This window comes from Furipterus horrens, unplaced genomic scaffold (genome assembly GCF_987537825.1).
Source record: "Furipterus horrens unplaced genomic scaffold, mFurHor1.1.pri manual_scaffold_1, whole genome shotgun sequence".
Taxonomy (NCBI): Eukaryota; Metazoa; Chordata; class Mammalia; order Chiroptera; family Furipteridae; genus Furipterus; species Furipterus horrens.
This window is the reverse complement of record NW_028327171.1, coordinates 35,121,450-35,140,224: the sequence shown is the minus strand read 5'-3', so window position 1 is coordinate 35,140,224 and position 18,775 is coordinate 35,121,450. Positions and strand designations below refer to the sequence as shown.

The 18,775-nt window shown below is 40.7% G+C and overlaps 1 protein-coding gene across 3 annotated transcripts in view; it reads right to left on the bottom strand.

Annotated features, from left to right (window-relative positions):
- FNDC3B (fibronectin type III domain containing 3B) overlaps nucleotides 1-18,775 on the bottom strand; it is a 323,327-nt gene that overhangs the window by 16,651 nt on the left and 287,901 nt on the right. For all 3 annotated transcript variants that reach the window (XM_090273940.1, XM_090273959.1, XM_090273949.1), the window contains exon 23: nucleotides 11,595-11,807. In XM_090273940.1, coding sequence (XP_090130066.1) covers nucleotides 11,595-11,807 — 213 coding nt within the window. The remainder of the gene's footprint in view (nucleotides 1-11,594; nucleotides 11,808-18,775) is intronic.

The following is an 18,775-nucleotide window of genomic DNA, read 5'->3' as shown; positions in this document are numbered from 1 at the left end:
AGGAGAGTTGTCTTCTTTTGTTTTCAAATTGTGTATGGAAGTAGCTAAAACAGATGGTGGCTAATTCCTACATCATGTAATTAACCAGGTGCAGAGCCCTCAGTAAGTGCTGGAAGGTGACGATGGGCATGACGCAGGCTCTCTCCTGAGCGCAGGGAGCAAGGAGGCGGGATGGGGGGGCACCAGGAATCCTAAAAGTGTTGGGATTAACACTCTAAGATCTAAGATTGCCAAGCATCAACAGTGTCAATCCCACGGCAAATGGCCACTTAGGAGAGAGAGGCACCATGTCCCCATTGGCCTGAGCAACGAAGCAAGACCCTTGTACCCACTGCCTTCCAAGGACCTTCCCCCAGTCAGCTCATCCCACAGGGAGCCATTTCAGACACAGACAGCAAGCCTACATGTTCTTTAAGAGTTCATATTTTTCTCACTTCAGAAGTTTCCTCTACTCTTTTCTTAAGAAAATAAACAGCTAAGGGCAGAAAGAAAACGGCAAGAATGAGAGTGTGGGGTGAAAGGGATGAGAGAGGCCTAGTATTAACACTTTTCATAATATGGAAATCATTCATCATAGTTATTTCTAATTTTGTATTATTTTACTGTTTTAAAAGACATCTATAAAATGTGTAAGTAAATATTATACATTCTAGTTACACTCTACATGTAAGTTTAACAATCGGGAAATAAAACCCTTCAGAAAATCTCACCTCTAATTTTAAGGGTTTTAATTTTGAAAACCTTTAAGGGGTAACACGGATTGTATGTTTCTTCCATACCCGCCTGGGTAATTGCTACGCTCTGTAAATGGGGGTTCTGCGGCCAGCACCCGCAGGCAGGCTGAGCCCCCAGCGACCTTGGCCTCTCGGTGCCTTCTTCTCCCCTGCGCAGTAACGACAGAACCAGCCTCACGGGGCTGCTGTGAGGCTTAAATGGGTTAATTAAAAGCAGAGTGCTTAGGACAGTCCTGCCACGTAACAGTCACTTAGTTGTGCTGGCTCTAACCATTTCACAATGCTGAGAAGACAGGGTTTTATACAAGAAACTCCACTGCCCCCTCTGAGACACCGTCTGCATCAGCTGCATGGAGAGGCTGCCCCATAGACCAGGCCCAGCGCCCGCCTCAGTTACCAGCTGTGGGGCCCCACCCATGGGCGTGTTCAAGGCTGTGCACCGTCCCATCTCCTGCACATGGACCCCACAGTGAAGCACAAGCAAGAGTGCCCCCCTCAGCACGCTGTGGAGCGATCCAACACGATAGCTCATGTGAAAGTCCCCACACGGAGCAGGCCTCAGCTACGTTGATTCTAAATTTCTTTCTGTACATGCTGACAGTAACAAGCAGGCAAGACAACATAAAAAGAAGGCAATCCCTCTTTTATCCCAATTCTGTAATTATTTTCCACCATCCCAAGAGGCAAGAGGAAAAAGGATTGTCTTTCTTCAGAGCCAGTGATCTATGCCAGTCCCACGGTGGCCTCTTTGGGAGGCTCCATACATTGACATACCCTGTAGCTAGAACCACTTGGGGAGAGATCAACAATATTCATCAAATACTTGTTTTACAAAGACCAACTTAATTTTTTCTCTTTCCTAAGTCTTTTTTTTTTAGACCAATTTCTTTCAAAATTCATTAATAAGTAAGCGAGAGGCCTTCGGTGGTAGAATTAAACGTGCTACACTTCCTAGGACAAGTGATGGAAGACTCCACATTTCAAATGCAACCAAGGACTCAGAGCTCGGAGCATAGCTTTGCCATGGAGAGGACAGTAGCTCTTCAGCTTTCCTGAACTCTCTCCCTCCCTCTAATGCTGAGAGGGCCCAGGGCTGGTGCTTGGGCCCCACACATGTTCATGGACCACTGGTCCTGGGACATGAATCACAGCAGGAGGGTGACAGAATCTGGTTGGCTTGAGGGTCTGATCTATACTACCTTGGCGTGCACTCACCAAGCCTGGGGGAAGGGAGGAGATCCCAGAATGGGAAGATATCAACTGGGAATATGGGAAGGACATAGAACAACTGGGGTGCCTGATCCACAAAAGATGGTGAAAAAACCCAGAGACCTCAATCCCTTGATTTTTGATGGTGGGTGTGGCCCAGGCAACAAGGACACTATGTGGGTAGAGACCTGCTTCCCCTGGCCACACCCTGGTAGAGACTGGACTGTCCTTTCCTCCCCCCCCCCCACCCCCAACACTGTTGGCAGGAAGCTGGTGGAGCGCAGGGACTTGGACCCAGGAAGGCTGGAAGCAAACCTCAGCTCTGCCTCTTATTGCCTGTCACTCACCCCTACTAAGTGTCGGTTTCTCCCATCGCAAAACAGGAACAGTATGCACCTCATGGGTTGTTATAAGAGTAAAATCTGGAAATATGGGTAGAAAGCCCAGCACTGAGCCCAACACATAGTAAGGGTTCAACACATGGTATCCAATGGCTCCAGTCTCTGTCCCATGAGTTCCACAGATCCCTCTCAGGAATTCCAGACAGGCTCATGTGCTCTGAGGACAGCTGTGGCTCTCCCCCCACCCGCACCCCCCATGCAGGCCTCTCTCCAGCTTATTGGGGCCACTACCATCTTACATGCCAGCAAGAAAAGGTGCACCTGAATCTGCGATGTTCTGCTACATCTGTAATGGCCTATGCTGGACAGACATACAGCTGTTTCCAAAACAAGTTAAACTAATTTGGTGACCAAAGAGTAAAAATGAAATGTTTACTCTGTTCCTTTTATTATATAAATGCGCCTGTACTACACAAACACAATGACATGTGTGTAACAGGTGACATAGTTCCTGGACTGCAGTCCACGGTCACAAATCACTGAGTAATTTTAATACCGATTCAGGCAAAGGCTTACGTGGCCACAGGGACTCCCTACAGTATCACAGCTTCTTAAAGGTCAACCTGGACCCACACTGGCAGTTTCTGAGGGATCTCCTACTCTTCCTCAATCCCTGCTGTCCAAGGCCATGTACCTTTGGAGGCATGAGCCCTGTGACCCGGGGCTCCTGTGAAGACCAAGTAAAAAGAGGACAGCCATGGAAACACCTACGGGGCTCCACGCGGGCTGCCTCATGGCACAGGGACTGAAGGTTGAGTGGAAAACATAACAATTTCAGTCAGCAGACCCGAGTTTGAGTTCAGCTTCGACTGCCAGGTGATCCTGGGCTCTAGAGCCAGGTAAGCTGCTTCCTCTCCTGTAAATGGGTACGATAATAGTGCCTATCCCTCAGGGGGTTGTTAGGAGAATCACATAAGGTAATACAGGGAGAACCCATTACAAAATGCCTAACACTTGTTATCAATAACAAAGTGCCAAGGTTCATGAATGATTTACCTTCTTTTTCAACATTAGGGAAGCCTGAAGGATGTCCCCTGAATGCATTTCTCTCACTGACATCCCCCTAGGCTTTCCTGAGGTGGAGAGAAGGCTGTGTACTGAATACCATCACCCTGTGTAGTAGCCCCGGGCCGTGGGGGCCTAGAACTGCCGCTGTGCACAGACGGAAATGGGCGCAGGGGTCCTGCCTAAGTGCTGCCTGTTAATAGAAGCCTGGGCCTTTTTTACTTAGGGAAAGGAAAAATGGAGAGAGAAAAGCTCTCTTGCACAAAAAAATATTTAGTTGTGAAGAAAACATAAACAAGGCAAAAGGTTCGGTGGGTCACTGAAAGTTTACAGTTTAAATAAATCCTTTTATGACTTGTTTCAGTGTGACTGAGTGTCATCTTGAAACCAAACAGACAGCAGCAAGCACACATGGGTTTCAATGTTGGCAATGTACCAGTGCTTAAAAAAAAATTTCTACATATCCATGAATACCAAATGATTTTGCTCACTCTGTTTGCCTGTCAGAATGCTCCACAGGGGTACAAAGACCTTGGCCACTGTGAACTTGAACAAGCTAATAATTTCCAAGGCTGAGTTTCCAGACACTTGGGATCGTCGGCAGCCGTCCGTCTCGAGAGACGATGGTGTAGCTTCTTAAGAGTCTATCTGCACCGCCGAGAATGGCTGTGCAGTCCGACTCGGGAGTGACATGGTATCTGTCTCCTCCCGTGTTGAATCGACATCTTGTAATGACGCTGAAGCTACAGAGCCTGGGCAGGGTGATATGGAGGGTCTGCTGTTGCCCATGCAGCAGACCCCCCCTCTCTTCGCAGCTGAAGGGTCCAAGGGAAAGACGGAGTCAATACAGCTTGGCTTCAGGTGCGCCGCAGGAGTTGCCGGTGTTGACTACAACGTCAAACCGCCTTAGGGACTCCGGCTCCGGATTTTCTGTCGGGGTTTACTCCCTTAGCCTTTCCCCTGAAGAGGTATGCCGCAAGGCAGCGGAGGTTTTTTGGAGTCAGAGTTTTCCTTCTCTGATGTACCCTGACTGGAAGATCGAACCAGCGACACTTAGCTCGCAGGCCGACGCTCAATCCACTGAGCTAAACCAGCCAGGGCAGACACTTGGGATAATTCTGTCTTATTCATATAGGTGAGGTTTTTTATAAGATCCAAATGAAAGGACCAAGTAACTTCTACGATCCATGTTTAATATATACTAGGAAGGCAAAACAACAGATTCTTGACATTTTTAAGAAATTCTAGGGGGTGGCTATCACTTTTAACCTCAGTATTTTAAGCTTTAACATTCTGAAAGATGACTTTTTTGCAATGAAATATAACTGAAGGAAGAAACCCAGACATGTTACATCTTTGAGTGTTTGTTAAATAATTTTAGAGAAAAATAATATATAAATAATCTAATTTTAGTGTGCTTCCTTAAATAGTTTCGTTCTAAAAGATATAACCAAGAATGCTCTTGGACAGCTTATAACTTAAATTTGCAGAACATAAGAGCTAATGCTAAGGTTTTTGTGTCCACTCCTTTGTTGCTATCTTATAATTCCTAGGCAATTACAGGCTAACAGCAGCCCATTAATATCAATTAGTCAAAATGATCCAACCTGCTGACCTAAAATGGCCTGCAACCTATTCAAGGCTGCAAAGGACACATTTCAAAAGAGGTGTCACAATATTACAAATCAACAGATGTTAGTAAGCTCAGGATGGCTGTATTCCTTAACCAGGACATGGCATTGCCTTTATTTTTCCTCAGTTTTCGTGTGTGTGTGTGTGTGTGTTACAGAAGTGATGTTTGGGAATAGAGGATGTTTAAAAACAGGAATGAATAGTATGTGCTCTCACTCCACCAAGAACACCGAGTCCTGTCATGTCTATGCAGAAGGAGGTGTAAGCAGATGGCATCATGTGGGGACACCTGAGACAGGGAAGGTGCATTTCCTAAACTGGTTTTGATGCTAATGAGTCCCCATGTGCAAACTGAGCATCAAAAGTGCCAAGAGCAATTTCCCAAACACCATGAGAAAAGGAGCTTAATTCCTACCCTTGTCCCCAGCTGCTTATGGACATTTGGCTTGTGAGTGATCAGGCTGCAACACTTGATGGTTTCACTCCTTTTCTAAAAAACACAATGCCACTGTAGCTACTGATGAAACTACATAGAAAAAAAAAATTCCTAGTTTCAAATTTTTTGTTCAAACTGGACTTTGCTATTGATATACAAGGGGGGTCGCCCCCTAAACCCGAAATTTACTTATAAAAAATTGTGTATTTATTCTTACATGTATAAACCTCAGTCACCTTCAAAGTATTCTCCTTCTGATGCAATACACCTATCAAGACTTTTTCTCCACTGCTCAAACAGTTTTTGAACTTGATTTTGATGCCTTTTAGTGCTTCTGCCATTTCGTTGTTTTACCTCTTCCACAGAGGCAATACATTTCCCTTTGAGGACATTATTTATCAAGGCAACAAAAAGTAGCTCGGAGTGGGAAGCGGGGAATAGGGAGGGTTAAAAACTGCTGAACACTCAGCGCAGTGTTGGCAGGTGTGCTTGTAAATCACCCATCATAAATAAAACGGGCAAACATGTTTAAAGGGTCTTCAAAAAATATTCACTGAAGCTGAAAGCAGCCTCTCACAACAATGCCAGGTGGGTTCCTAGAACACCCACCTAGTGGGGGAAGCCTGTACTACAAGGGGTCCGCCCTCTAGAAGTTAATTATGGGTTTCTTTGGGTCCCCCCTCATACTCAAAAGAGATTTACTTATATTGAAAGAAAGGATGACTAGAATCTCTAAAGACCACCTGACAACCTTGAAACCTCCCATTCTTCTACCTTGCTTTCAAATATGTATCATGAATTTCCTCTTCAAGGATGCTCTTGCAAGTCTTCCAAATTTGTTTGCTTACCTCTATTTTAATGGCCTTGCCTCAATCATACCTGATATAGAAATGGTGAAAAAAATGTTATTCAATTCCATTTGGTTATTTATTTTTAAATAGATAGAAATTCTATTTTTAAATAGAAGAAAAAAAATTGTAATCTGAATTCTACTTCTGGTTTAACTAAGGTATCAAACAGTTCATTTACCACCCCTCACCTCTGCCTGTGTCTAGACATTTTATCCTGAAATTGATTAAGCTAGCAATATTCTTTATTTTGTAGGCTGAATTTTTGTTCTCCTTTCTTAAGAAATAGAAATGCTTTTCTTTCATTAATCAGGGACTGGAGGCAGACATCATTAGCTCTATTTTGTAGAGAGACACACTAAGGAAAAAAAAAGTTAAGGGACATGACGCTGGGCATCTAGAAACTTGGTAACAGATCTGGGATTACAACAGAGACTTAACACCCTGAGAAAAGGTGATGTAAAAATGTGATTTACCCAACAAGGGTGATCATGTGAATCTGGGACTATTTCAGAGAAACCAAGGAAACTAATCCTGAGGGTCTCTTGTGTGCCCTGAGCTAGTTGCCTTACATGTATTTCATTTAATTCAGCAATACACACTCTGAGACATATAAGCAGGAGTTTGCTCTGTAACAGACATACTTAAGAAAGTTCCTTCCTCCCATAGTGCTCATACAACCTGTCCACTTTCACTAGTTGCCTAGTATGTGTTTTTCAGAGTTCCTTCATGCAGATTGTTTTCTGTCCCTCTCAGACAGCAAATAGGCAGTCCTACTGTTCATGTGACAAAACCCCTCCAATTTTGCTGGCTGAAGGAAAGTGTCACGAACTCAAGGGCTGAGTTAAACGGAGAGCATGTGGTAATTATCCACTCTGTTAGAGCCCTCTGCCCATCCCTGTTTTGCTGGAGCCTTATTTTAAAATACGTTGGCTCTCTGACTAAACCTGAACAACAGATTAACCATAAATGCATTCCTGGAACTTAAGTTCCTCCTGCCGCAGTGCTGTGTACAATTACCGGGAACATGGACCCAGGAGGGTCAGGACAAGAATCAGCATCAACTCAAATTCTGTTAGAGCAACATAACATTTCATTTCAATAACACAGACAAATGTATGTTCAAAATCATTAGTGCAGTGTTACAACCTTTAAACGCATGAGCTGACCTTGTTATTCTAATCCTGGTATTAGGTTAACACAGAATTATGAACATGTTTACTTTGGGTTTATATTTATCTTGCATACACAGGAATGAAAGACATTCAGAACTTCTATGCTCAATCTGCTAAGAATGATGCACTTAATCACTCTATGGACAAACAACTAACATTAAATTTTTCTGCTAAAGTTAAATTCTCTGGTGCTATCTGTTCATTGTTTCATGTTAATTTATTTTCTCAGAAAGATAAGCTTCATATAGGTAGGCTGCATACCTCATAAGACCTAGCTCATTGTAGTAATTAAAAATAAACTTTATCTAACTCCCAGGGATAAACTTAGTCCTATAAAAATAAAACATTGCTTTGAGGCTGCCACATTAATATTTAGCCTGTTACCTTAGACTAGGAACCTATGGGACAAAACCTCAATACATGGGAAACATATGTCCTGCTCTGGGAGGAAAAAATGTTCAACATAGCAAGTCCTGGTATCTGGATGAATTCTATGTTGATTTAGTCTGAGGCAGGGATATGGGCAAGATGCCCTTTTGGGATCCCTACTATTGACATGAAATAGAGCCACATGTAAAGTGGCAGAAGAGAAAGAGGCAACTTTTACTTGGGAAAGACCCAGGGCCCATTTCTGTACTTTGGAGTCTATATCCTTATTTCCATACCAATCCTGAGTCCTTACCTTTAGTCCCCATCCTTCCTAAGGCTGTCTTGCATGAAATTGTAAGATTTGAACCCTTTTAAGACTCATGTAACCTGTTATATTCTCTAAGAAGCTTTCTCTGTTCATGTAAGTGTACAAGAGATGCTATTCTTCTTTCGTCCTTCAATACTCTGCATATTGTCAATCTTTAAGCCTTCTAAATCATGATCTACTGAAATGTATTTGTCCCCTCTACCTGTCCCCCACCAGCGAGCTCCTTAAGGGACTCTTCCTTGGTCATCTTTATCTGTCCAATACTTCAGTGTAGTTTATTTCTTTGTGTGTATAAAACGCCTAATACTTGTAAGTTGAAATCAAGTCAATCTATCAAAACAACATTTTTTTTTACCTAGATGGTGGAAGGCTATGGTAGATATCCTATCATCATAGAAAATATTTCGCTCTTTATTCAAGAACTAAATAATGTAGACAAAAAGCTCTCAATGCCTGGCACTTTGTAAATGGGTCATTTCAGATGTTCTGAATGAGCAAAAATGAACATGGTAAACCAGTATGTAATAGAGGCAGAACCTCAGGAATTTGAGGCCCTTAAGGAAAGTTAGCATCTTTCTTATTATTTTCTTGTCAGAGGAGAAGCTAAAATATGAAGAAAAAAAGATACAGCACATCATTTTCAATGAGACCTTTTTTTTTTTTGATAAAGAATTTAAGCTCACAAATGATCTACAATATTGTTGTTTTAAGGTAAAAATGATGGAAAGAACCTCAGAGTTCATCTTCTAGTTCAACTTCTATTTTATGGATGAGGGAAAAGTAAGACCAATAGTCTAGCAGTCAAAATCGACTCAACTCTTCAATTTGACAAATACCAAAGCATGGAGTTGTCAATTTTCATTGGGCTTCCTTTGCAAAATCTGCTTTAAGATTAAAATTACTTGCATAGCTGGCTAGGACAACTGTACAGCTTAGATATCAGCGGCTCTACTTTCAAATGCCCACAGTGACTGGTCAGTAAAGTCACTTAAAACAACAATTAAATCAATCTTTGGTTCTTACGTTGGCCATAGACAGGACATATAATATTTCTGCTACATCTATAAAAAGAACTTATTAGTCGTTAATGAAATCAATGCATATGGTAAAGAATATGTACATTTGTTCTAAAACCCACAACAAGAAACCACTCTAGCAACAAGTCTAATGACAAAGACAGCTGCCACTGAGGAAGAAGACATTTTCCGTTTCAACTGAACAGGCCAGGTCCAAGTCCTAAAGAACCTCCAGAGGACTAGAATTGACAAAGACAATGTTAGTAAGTATTATGATGTATCCAACTCAAAAGATTCCTCCCTGATGCTCATGAGTCAAGATCCAAAGTTAAAGGCTTGGATTTAAGGAGTCATTCACTACAAGAGTTCAATTTCAAGACACTAAGGAAGGTCATCTTCAAACTTAAATTAGGCCATGTTTTCTCCTATTAAATCCCAGGAATATTATCCCACTAATAGAATGAGAATTTATTATGTTCTACATTCCCATCACTTTAATGACTTTCTGAGAGCACTAACAAATCTAATTTTAAAAAATAAATTTGGACTCTAGCTCATAAAATTAAGAAAAATACTGTTTCTAATGGTAAGTTTTCTTAAATTGCCATTTAAATTTAGGCAAGTCATTTATTTGATTAAAAGGCCAGTCTTGAGTCCTTCTTTTTTGAGGAAAGAGCATAGTACTGATTACTAGATTCTGCGCTACTTTCTGTCTGGCATATTTAAATGTCTCATGACAACAGCCTCATTTGGACCAGTGCTTGTGGAGCTTTTGTTCTGCACTTCTGTACAGTTCTCTGTACAAGGACCTCACGCGGCCGCCCCCACAGGACAGAACTCCAGCAGGACAGAGATGGCTGATCAGGTGCAGAGCTGCCTGTCACCGGAGTACAACTAGAGAACATTCTCTGTGGAAGGTTCTCTCTACCACCAATGGAAGTCAACAGCCCAGGAAATACCATAAAGGCTCATTTATAAATCTTCTCAAATTGCTAGCTTTGCATATTTCTCACGCTTTTTGCTAGTCCATAATTCCTATTCTTGCCAGGCTTCTCCAGTTTGAGGAGTCCCCTGCCAGTACAAGAATGAACCCATGAAAATGCACCCAAAGGCACACGGCATAGTAAGATGAATGATCTTATCTTTGCATGAGTGTGCATCAATCTCTAATGAACCTACCAAAAGAAGCCCCACTCTCTCTGTGCTTGCTACACCGGGACTGGTTTCCAATAGGAGAATCACTTTCAGTTCTTCTGCAGTCAAACTACTGGGTTTGAAAGATCCTTCAGAGTTAAGTTCCAATGTCACCTGCTTTAAAAAGCCATTCCCGATCTTTGCAACCAGATGATCTCTGCTCTCTTCAAACTCCCAGATACTTTGCTCTTCTATCTGCCTCCTCCATACTCCCAGAGCTCTTTTTTCCACTGTCAAGAATGTTCTATGACCATTTGTGCATTGATATTATGCTCCTGGAGGCCAGGCCTTGTTTTTTTTTCTTGATCCACTGAAGGAAGGGTCACCTCAAAAAGTGCCTTCCACACAGCAGGACGCCACTGCACTGAAGTTAATCCAAGCACTCGAGTACAGAACGGAGGGCAGAGACTGGACAAGGGTTTTTGTGCTACTGAAAACCAGTTCCCCGTGTAAAGGAATAGGACACTATGACACATAAAGGGGAAATGACAAAAATACTCTACACTGGCACCAGTTTTGTGCTTCAGCAGGTATAACAGAGGAAAGTAGCCATGTGTCTGTCCCACCTCTTCACCTGATATTTTGATTTGGACTCTTGGTAATAGAACATTTTCTGTCATCATTAACTTTTGTTCTGCATCTGAATTACTCTTAAATACAGGTCAGCTGCCCACCTGATGATCGGCCATTTTCAGAGGAAATGAAGTTAGGTTAAATAAATACTACGTGAAAGGCTGGATTTGATTTCTGTGGCTAAGAGTGTTTCCTGGGCATGGAGGCTTATGAAGAATCTCCTATTTGTTCTGGTTAATTTAATATTGCATTGCCTACAGTTGCAGAGTATAATCCCCATCTGTAAATCACCACAGCTATTTCAGATTGGTAAACATGTTTGTCCTGATGGTGACTGAATATTTAAAGAGGTAACATCTCTTTCTGAGTGTTATTTCCCTCTGCACTTGTGACTAATTTAATACTATTACATAGCGTAGGCTTGAATTTGACAATTTTCTTTTTAGATAATTTCTCTCCATTATCTGACTTTATGAAAGAAAAAACAAACACATATGTTATCAAATGTAGGCAAATCAGGATATTTAGAATGTTAGTGTAGAAATTCCAAATGAAGACTAGAGGGTATAACTTTGAATATAAAAACGGAGGACCTAAAGACACAGGAAATCTTTTGACAAAGAGGAGGAGTGTTTTACAGGACAAACCCCAAGCCACAGAACTGCCCCGCGCACCTCTTGTTTCTGTCCTCCAGCTGCAGCGTGTACACCATGTCATCAGCAGCATGGGCCTTGGCGTTACTGTCTCCCCACTTCAGCTTCAGGCTCTGAGGCCCGGCCGCAGCACATTCAAGCCTAGGAGGCAGGGGTGGTAATGGCCGAGTTTTTATTTTAATGAACTGACTAAAGGGTCCAGCTCCAATTTCATTTATGGCCTGAATCCTGATCCTGGGGAAAGAAAACAATAAAAACATTGCAGGTGTAAGAAGCAGCAATTCCTCACATGAAATAAACATTGTGTGAAGTATTTATTACTCGCCCCTAAAGCAATATGGAACTCAAAAAAAAAAAAAATTAAAGATACCTTTCTATGTAATAAACTGTAACTGTGAGTATAACAACTAAAAGGAACATTAGCAAGCTATACCTACAATAATTAAAAAAAAAAAAAAAAAAAAAAGGGCCATTGTCCGAGGGAAGATATCCTAAGGATCTATCCTATATTTTGTTCTGACCACCCTTTAGCCGCTTCAAAATCAGTTTCATGATTGGGCTACAAAGCATAAATAAAATAGAGAACGAGTCTGCTTCAGAGCCCACAAAGGATAACGGCTCTTACACGGGGCATTTCTCCTCCCTTTCTCCAGCCACGCCCGGCAATCTGTGCTAGGCCTTACCCGGAGCTAAGCGCGCACACACTGCTGGTTACCTGCTACCCTGCATATGTGCAAAAACCTCAACGGGGTGTTTATTCTGTGCTGTGTTACGGGTAATAAAGGTATTAACGCTGCCCTCATGGTCTAGGTATTTAAAACCAATGAGAGTTAAAATGTATAGGTAAATTAATATACTACTACAATTCCTATTTTTCTTGTTCCTCTGTTTCCTTCCTGGTTGACTGAAACAGTTCTCCAAGGCCATCATACAGCTCACTGATGGCACTGTTCCATCCTTATCCCCAACACCTCTTCCTGCACTGACTGAATGTTCTTGAAGTTTGTTTCCTCCTGGCATTTGGTGAGCTTTCTCCTCTACTCTCCGAGCAAAGGGCTCACACACAGCCCCACCCTGCCCTCTGCTCTCCCTCTCTCCTCGGAACAATCTGGGCAGTTCTCTCCGTAGCCTGGACATTTTCATAGCTTCCTGCACTTCAAGATCACTCCCAGTTCTGTGTCTCCTCCATCTCTTTGTGCACAGTTCCCAGGCCTCCAGTGGAAACCTCCGCCCAGACCTCTCGCTGGGTACAAAGACATCTTACTGAGATGACTGGGCAGTGTGGTGTCACATTTAAACTTGAACTGAATTTGAAACAGTTTTTAAAACGCATGATAAAAAAATATAGAGATAAATTCTTACGAAACAGTTTAAAATATTCCTATAATTTAGGCTTATGCAATTCTCATTCACAACAATTATTGCTTATACTTAAATAGAAAATAACATTTAAATATCACTGTTGCTAAATTCATTCTGTGAACTCAAATTAGCCTAATTCTTCAAATTTAAAGATTACATAACTCTGCAAGTCAATATAAGAATATGCCTACAGACTGTTAAGAAAACACCAAACCAACCAGATTAATTCCAGGTGAGATGTAGTGAGCATACTTCACCCTGTCTCTCTCACTGAATGAAGCTATTAGATTAGGACAAAATAAATGAGAAGCTATTTAAGAACTCCAAAAAGTAAAGTAGCTAGAAAATATGGGGGAGAATATGAACTACCACCAAACCAGCAGTGAGTTTACCATTTTTACCCTCCACTGTCCCTAGACTGGACTCACCACAACCTGACATTCAGGAGCAGACATCTGCATAAACCGAGGTCTGGGAGAAGCCTGGCTCAAAGAGGGAGAAAGTAGTCTCTGAATGCTCACAGTGAATAGGGAGAACCCATTCCTTTTTCTCCCTCTTTTCTACACTCTTTCATTCCCTAGCCCTTAGCCAATTCACATTAATAGCCTCAAGAAAAAGAAAAGCACATAATCCTATCAACTGATACAGGAAAAGCATTTGATGAAATCTAACACCTATTTCACAATAAAAGTTCTCGGCAAACCAGGGATAGGAGGAAACTTTCTCAACCTGACAAGGGCATCTATAGAAATACCTAGAGCTAGCATTATTCTTAATGGTAAAAGACTAAATGATTTCTCTTTAAGATGGGGAACAAGGTGAGGGTGTCTACTCTCACCATTCCCATTCAACATGATGTGCTAGAAGTCCTTAAACAGCAGTGGGAAAGGCAAAGAGATACGGAAAAAACAAAACAGAAATGACAAGACACTGCTGAAAATATTAAAGATGACCTAAATGGAGAGAGACATACTGCGTTCATGAATTACAGAACTCCTCACAGAGGACTTACTATAAAGCTACAGTAATCATGACAGTGTGGAACTAGTAGAGACAGACTCATATCATAGATCAATATAACTGAATCCAGAATCCAGAAATAGATCCACACAAATATGGCCAATTGATTTTTGACAAATGTGCAAAAGTAATTCAATGGAGAAAGAAGAGTCTTTTAACAAATAGTGTACAAACAAGTGGATATCAAAAGGGAAAAAAATAAATCTCAATCTAAAGCTCATTTTATTCTAAATTTAACTCAGAATGGATCCCAGATTTAAGTGTAAATTATAAAACTTTTAAGGAGAAAATACTTGCTACCTAAAATTAGGTAGTTTTTACATAGCATGTGAAAAACATGACTCATAAAAGAACAAAATTGAAAAGCTGGGCTTCATAAAATTAAAAATTTTTACACTCTTGGGAGAATGAAGACAAGATACAGACTAGGAGAAAATATGTGCAAGTTCTGTATCTGATAAATCATATCCGGAATGTATAAAGACCTCTAAAACTCAACAGTAAGTAAACAAACAACCCAATTAAAAAATGGCAAGAAACTGGAACAAACTTTCCATCAAAGACGATACACACATGGCAAATAAGCACATGAAAAGATATTTGAATCGTTAACCAAAAGAAATGTGTAAATTAAAATGACAATGATATACCACTATATTTCTATTAAAATGGCTAACATAAAAAATACTTAATACCACACTGGCAAAGATAAGGGGCAACTGAAAAGCTCTTGTATTTTGCTGGTGAGAATACAAAATGATAGCCACAATGGAAGACAGTTTTATTATAAAGTTTCTTGTAAAGTTTAACATACATTATCATATGACCCAGCAATCTGACTTCTTGGTCTTTACTCTAGAGAAATTAAAATTTATGTAAATACAAAAACCTGAACACAAATAATAACAGCTCTATTCACAATCACCTAGAACTAGAAGAATATCTGCCTCATAATTTAGAATGTATCAAATACTTCTCTAAAAAATGTATTAGCAAAAATTCCATTAAAGAGCCTTACTTTTTCCACTCTATTATAGCAGCAGCTACAAGTCTCTTGTAGACAATGCAAGTTTCTCAATATAACATTGAAAGACTAAAATCAACTCTTCCAACTGCCTCCCAACATGAGTCTTATCAAATTGCTTTATAGTATTAATACAAGAGTATTGTTCTATGATTGAAAAATAAGACATTTTCTCCACCTGGAGAAGAAGAATCTTTTTTAAAATGTGTAATTATGGTGGTAGAAATCACTATCCTCGTTCCTCTCTCAAGAAAAAGGAATTAAGCCAAATATTAAGTCTCTGTCATTCTTCCAAAGTGTAACAAATTTCCTCACCTTCGAATTTTATGTTAATGTCTTTCTAGTGTCCAGACTGTCATTCCTTCCCTTTACTCTGGGCAGGTATTCCTGGAGCCCAGAGGTCAAGTGCTTTCTTCCACCTGCTTACCTATAGTTCTCCGGAGCTCCCCTCCTATTCCAGGTTTTGCTTTGTGCGAACAGCCCTTAGCTACTAAGTGAGGCAATGAGCTGCTTAAGATTGTTGTTCCGCTCAAGAAAAAAATATTAAGAGATCTGAATCATTTATAAGAATTAAAAAATATTTTATAAAATAGAAGTGTCAAGAAAAATGTAGATTTAACATTTAATTTTTTTTTTTTTGTAACTTCGCTTATTTCCCCAAAGCCTCCATAGTGTTTTTATAGGTACGGGATTCCTTACATTGAAGCTCTATGGTTCTCTGATCTTTCACCAAGAAGTACTTGACAGGCAATACAGTCTCTGTCTTACATATATAATAATAACAAAACAACAAGAATGCTACTATAGCATTTTAACGCTCCTTAGCAGTGGGAATCCTACCCATCACATTGGTCACCTTGGGGAAATCATCTAACACCTTTAAATCACAGTTTTCTTAAGTATAAAATGGGGACAGTAATAACTGCTGCATTTATAAACAGGATTACTTAAGATAAGGGATATGGAAAGCACTTTATATTTTAAAATATTTTATACTTCACCACACAACCAAAAAAGAATTCAAAAGCACTTTGGTGAACTTTAAAGAGCTAAATTATTCCTAGGACTTCTTTTGAGACCACCATTGCTCTCAAACAGTGAAGGAAATGTGTTGAGCCGCCACGAAGAATGGCTCTGTGCGGGGCATACAAATGTGGGTCTTCGCTTTAGTTGCATTATTACAACTACCTCACTTTATAGCCTGAGTAATTTGCTGCTCCATCTATGTTTTCACTTCCTCTAAATTATGGCCAAGGACCCGACAACAGCTAAAACAGTGGTTCTCAAACTTCCTAATGCCGCGACCCTTTAATGCAGTTCCTCATGTTGTGGTGACCCCCAACCATAACTAAAGCATAGTGATTAATCACAAAAACAATTTGTAATTATATATGTGTTTTCCGATGGTCTTAGGCTACCACTGTGAAAGGATCGTTCGACCCCCAAAGGGGTCGCGACCCACAGGTTGAGAACCACTGAGCTAAAAAGACTGGCTTCTTTTTAACACAACCTCACAAGGTTAGGGTGAGAGAAAGAAGCTTGGAACAGATGCAGATGTTGACAATGACCTCCAATGAGCACCACAATGCTGAACACTTGCTCTGCCCGAGGAGCTGTGCTATGGAGTAGAAACTAGTCACTTCTCTTGCCTTTAGAGATGAGATATCTGCAGTTAAACTCAGGTTAAATAACTCAACCCAAATGATACAGTGGCTACGAGGTACTGAAGTCCAGATTTCGTATGCACAACATGATCCAATTTCTACCCCGACCCCATAAGGTAGGAATTACTTTCTCTGTTTTACAAGTGAATGAACTGCGGCTGGCTGAGTTTACTCATTTGCACTGATGTACAGAGTGGATACAGGTCAGATCTGGGTGAGAACCTGGTCTTTTTAGGCTCCAAGTCTTTGGCCTTCTGCCATACCATACTCTCCTAACACAAAGGACACCACGCACAGCTTCTAATCCAATCAAAATGTATTTTTATTCTAAGCACAGTTTCAGTTCAACAATAACTGCCTTTTGCCAATGAAAGACATTTAAAACAGCTAACCAATGTACTTTCACATTATTTAAATAAGCTTGGGCCTTGAAATCAACTACCTAGATTTTAAAATACTTCAATGTATCCTCCATTTTTACAAAAACACATTTTGTTTCAGTAAAAAATGCATGGAAAACCTTCTTCCATGTCACTGATGCACTGAACTAACGTAAATTAGTTCCAATGATCAAGTCACATTCATTGCTGAAGCAGAACTGAGGAACGGGTAAAATGGAAAGAGGCCAAGTCTCCCTGCGTCTGGTAAGCATATTCAGAGCTCTGGGCCTAGAAGGGTGAGTAAGCGGAACAAAGAATAAGGTAGTTACTGTTCATTTTGTTTTGGGGTGAAAAATGCAGTATGTGAAAATAATCTCCTAACTCACCTGGGACTAACGAGCAAAACAAACACTAACCTGAGGAACAAGTCCAGGAATTCACCTCAGAAAAAACTGACTTCCAAGTTTTACTAAATTAATTAAAGTTGATCCCAAACCCAAACTTGAGAAGTCTTCTCGTGGCTGAAGTAATATGTTAATCTTGAAATTCAAAGAGGATCTGCAGGGCATTTTTTGTTCGTTTTTAAACATGCATTGCATATCAGTTTCTGAAATCTTAAGGTCTGCAACTTAAGTATAAGGGAAATGGAATTTTATTTTCCAGTTTAGGGAAATGATGTAACTCTGAGAAACTCTATCTTGGCCAGACAGATGTAAACAATTTCTTCAGGTGTCCAGGAGCCTGCAATGTCCATCATACACTGATAGTACCGATTTGATTAGATAAATCAAATTAAGAAGAATATTGTTTATAAGTTTTTATTTTAAAAAATCTACTATTAAAATATCTACTTGTCTACCTCTAGATGCTAGATATATTCCTGCTTCAAATCATAGCCTTCATAATGCACTTGATACACACAATCAAATTTCTATAAGAAGAATGACTCAAAACAAACCCTCCTCAACTGAGAACAGTGACCTCTTAGTCACAATTAGCTATCCTAGTACTCAGGGTATCTGGAGTGTAGAGGTGGGTGGTCAGGGAGGACAGCCCCTTTCTCCCAGGAAGGGTTGGGCATAGGAGAGGCCTAGGAAGCAAAACATGGGCTTTTCATAATACACACCCTCCTAAATCTAACATCTAATCATCTAACTAAAGAAAGGAAAAATATGAAAGAAGAGAATCATCATCAGCTAACTTCTGAAGGAATATAAAGCGGTAGTGTTCACACAGGAGATCTCTTTGGGGAAAAGGTGTATTCAGAGTGCAGTTATTCAGAGAGGGCTTGCTGAAAGGTAACCGGAGCTGGCTTGGATTCAGCCCTGCTCCCACCACAATGCTTCTCCTGACAGCTCCTTGGATACTGGGCCATCTTCCTGTTTCTGCACTTAGACTTGCTTTTTCTTTTTTCTTTTTTTTTCATGCCCTGCCTTCAGAGGGAGAAAAAACCCCTTAAATATCTCCCATATTGCTTAGCAGAAAATGCCAGGTTTCCACAGACACTTCTACCAATAATCTGGTCACAACCCACTTTCCAGCTCCCTTCTTTCCTCCCAAACATCAGCAACACAATTTAGCGAGTGCTTACTTACAATGTGTCAAGTCCCATATGAATTGCCTGAAATCTAAAACACACAACAACCCTATTAGCTAAAGTTATTGTCCCTGTTTCACAGACCAGAAAACTGAGGCACAGAGAGTTTCCAAGGTCACAGAGACGAAGTGAGGGACGCAGGACTGAAGTCAAGG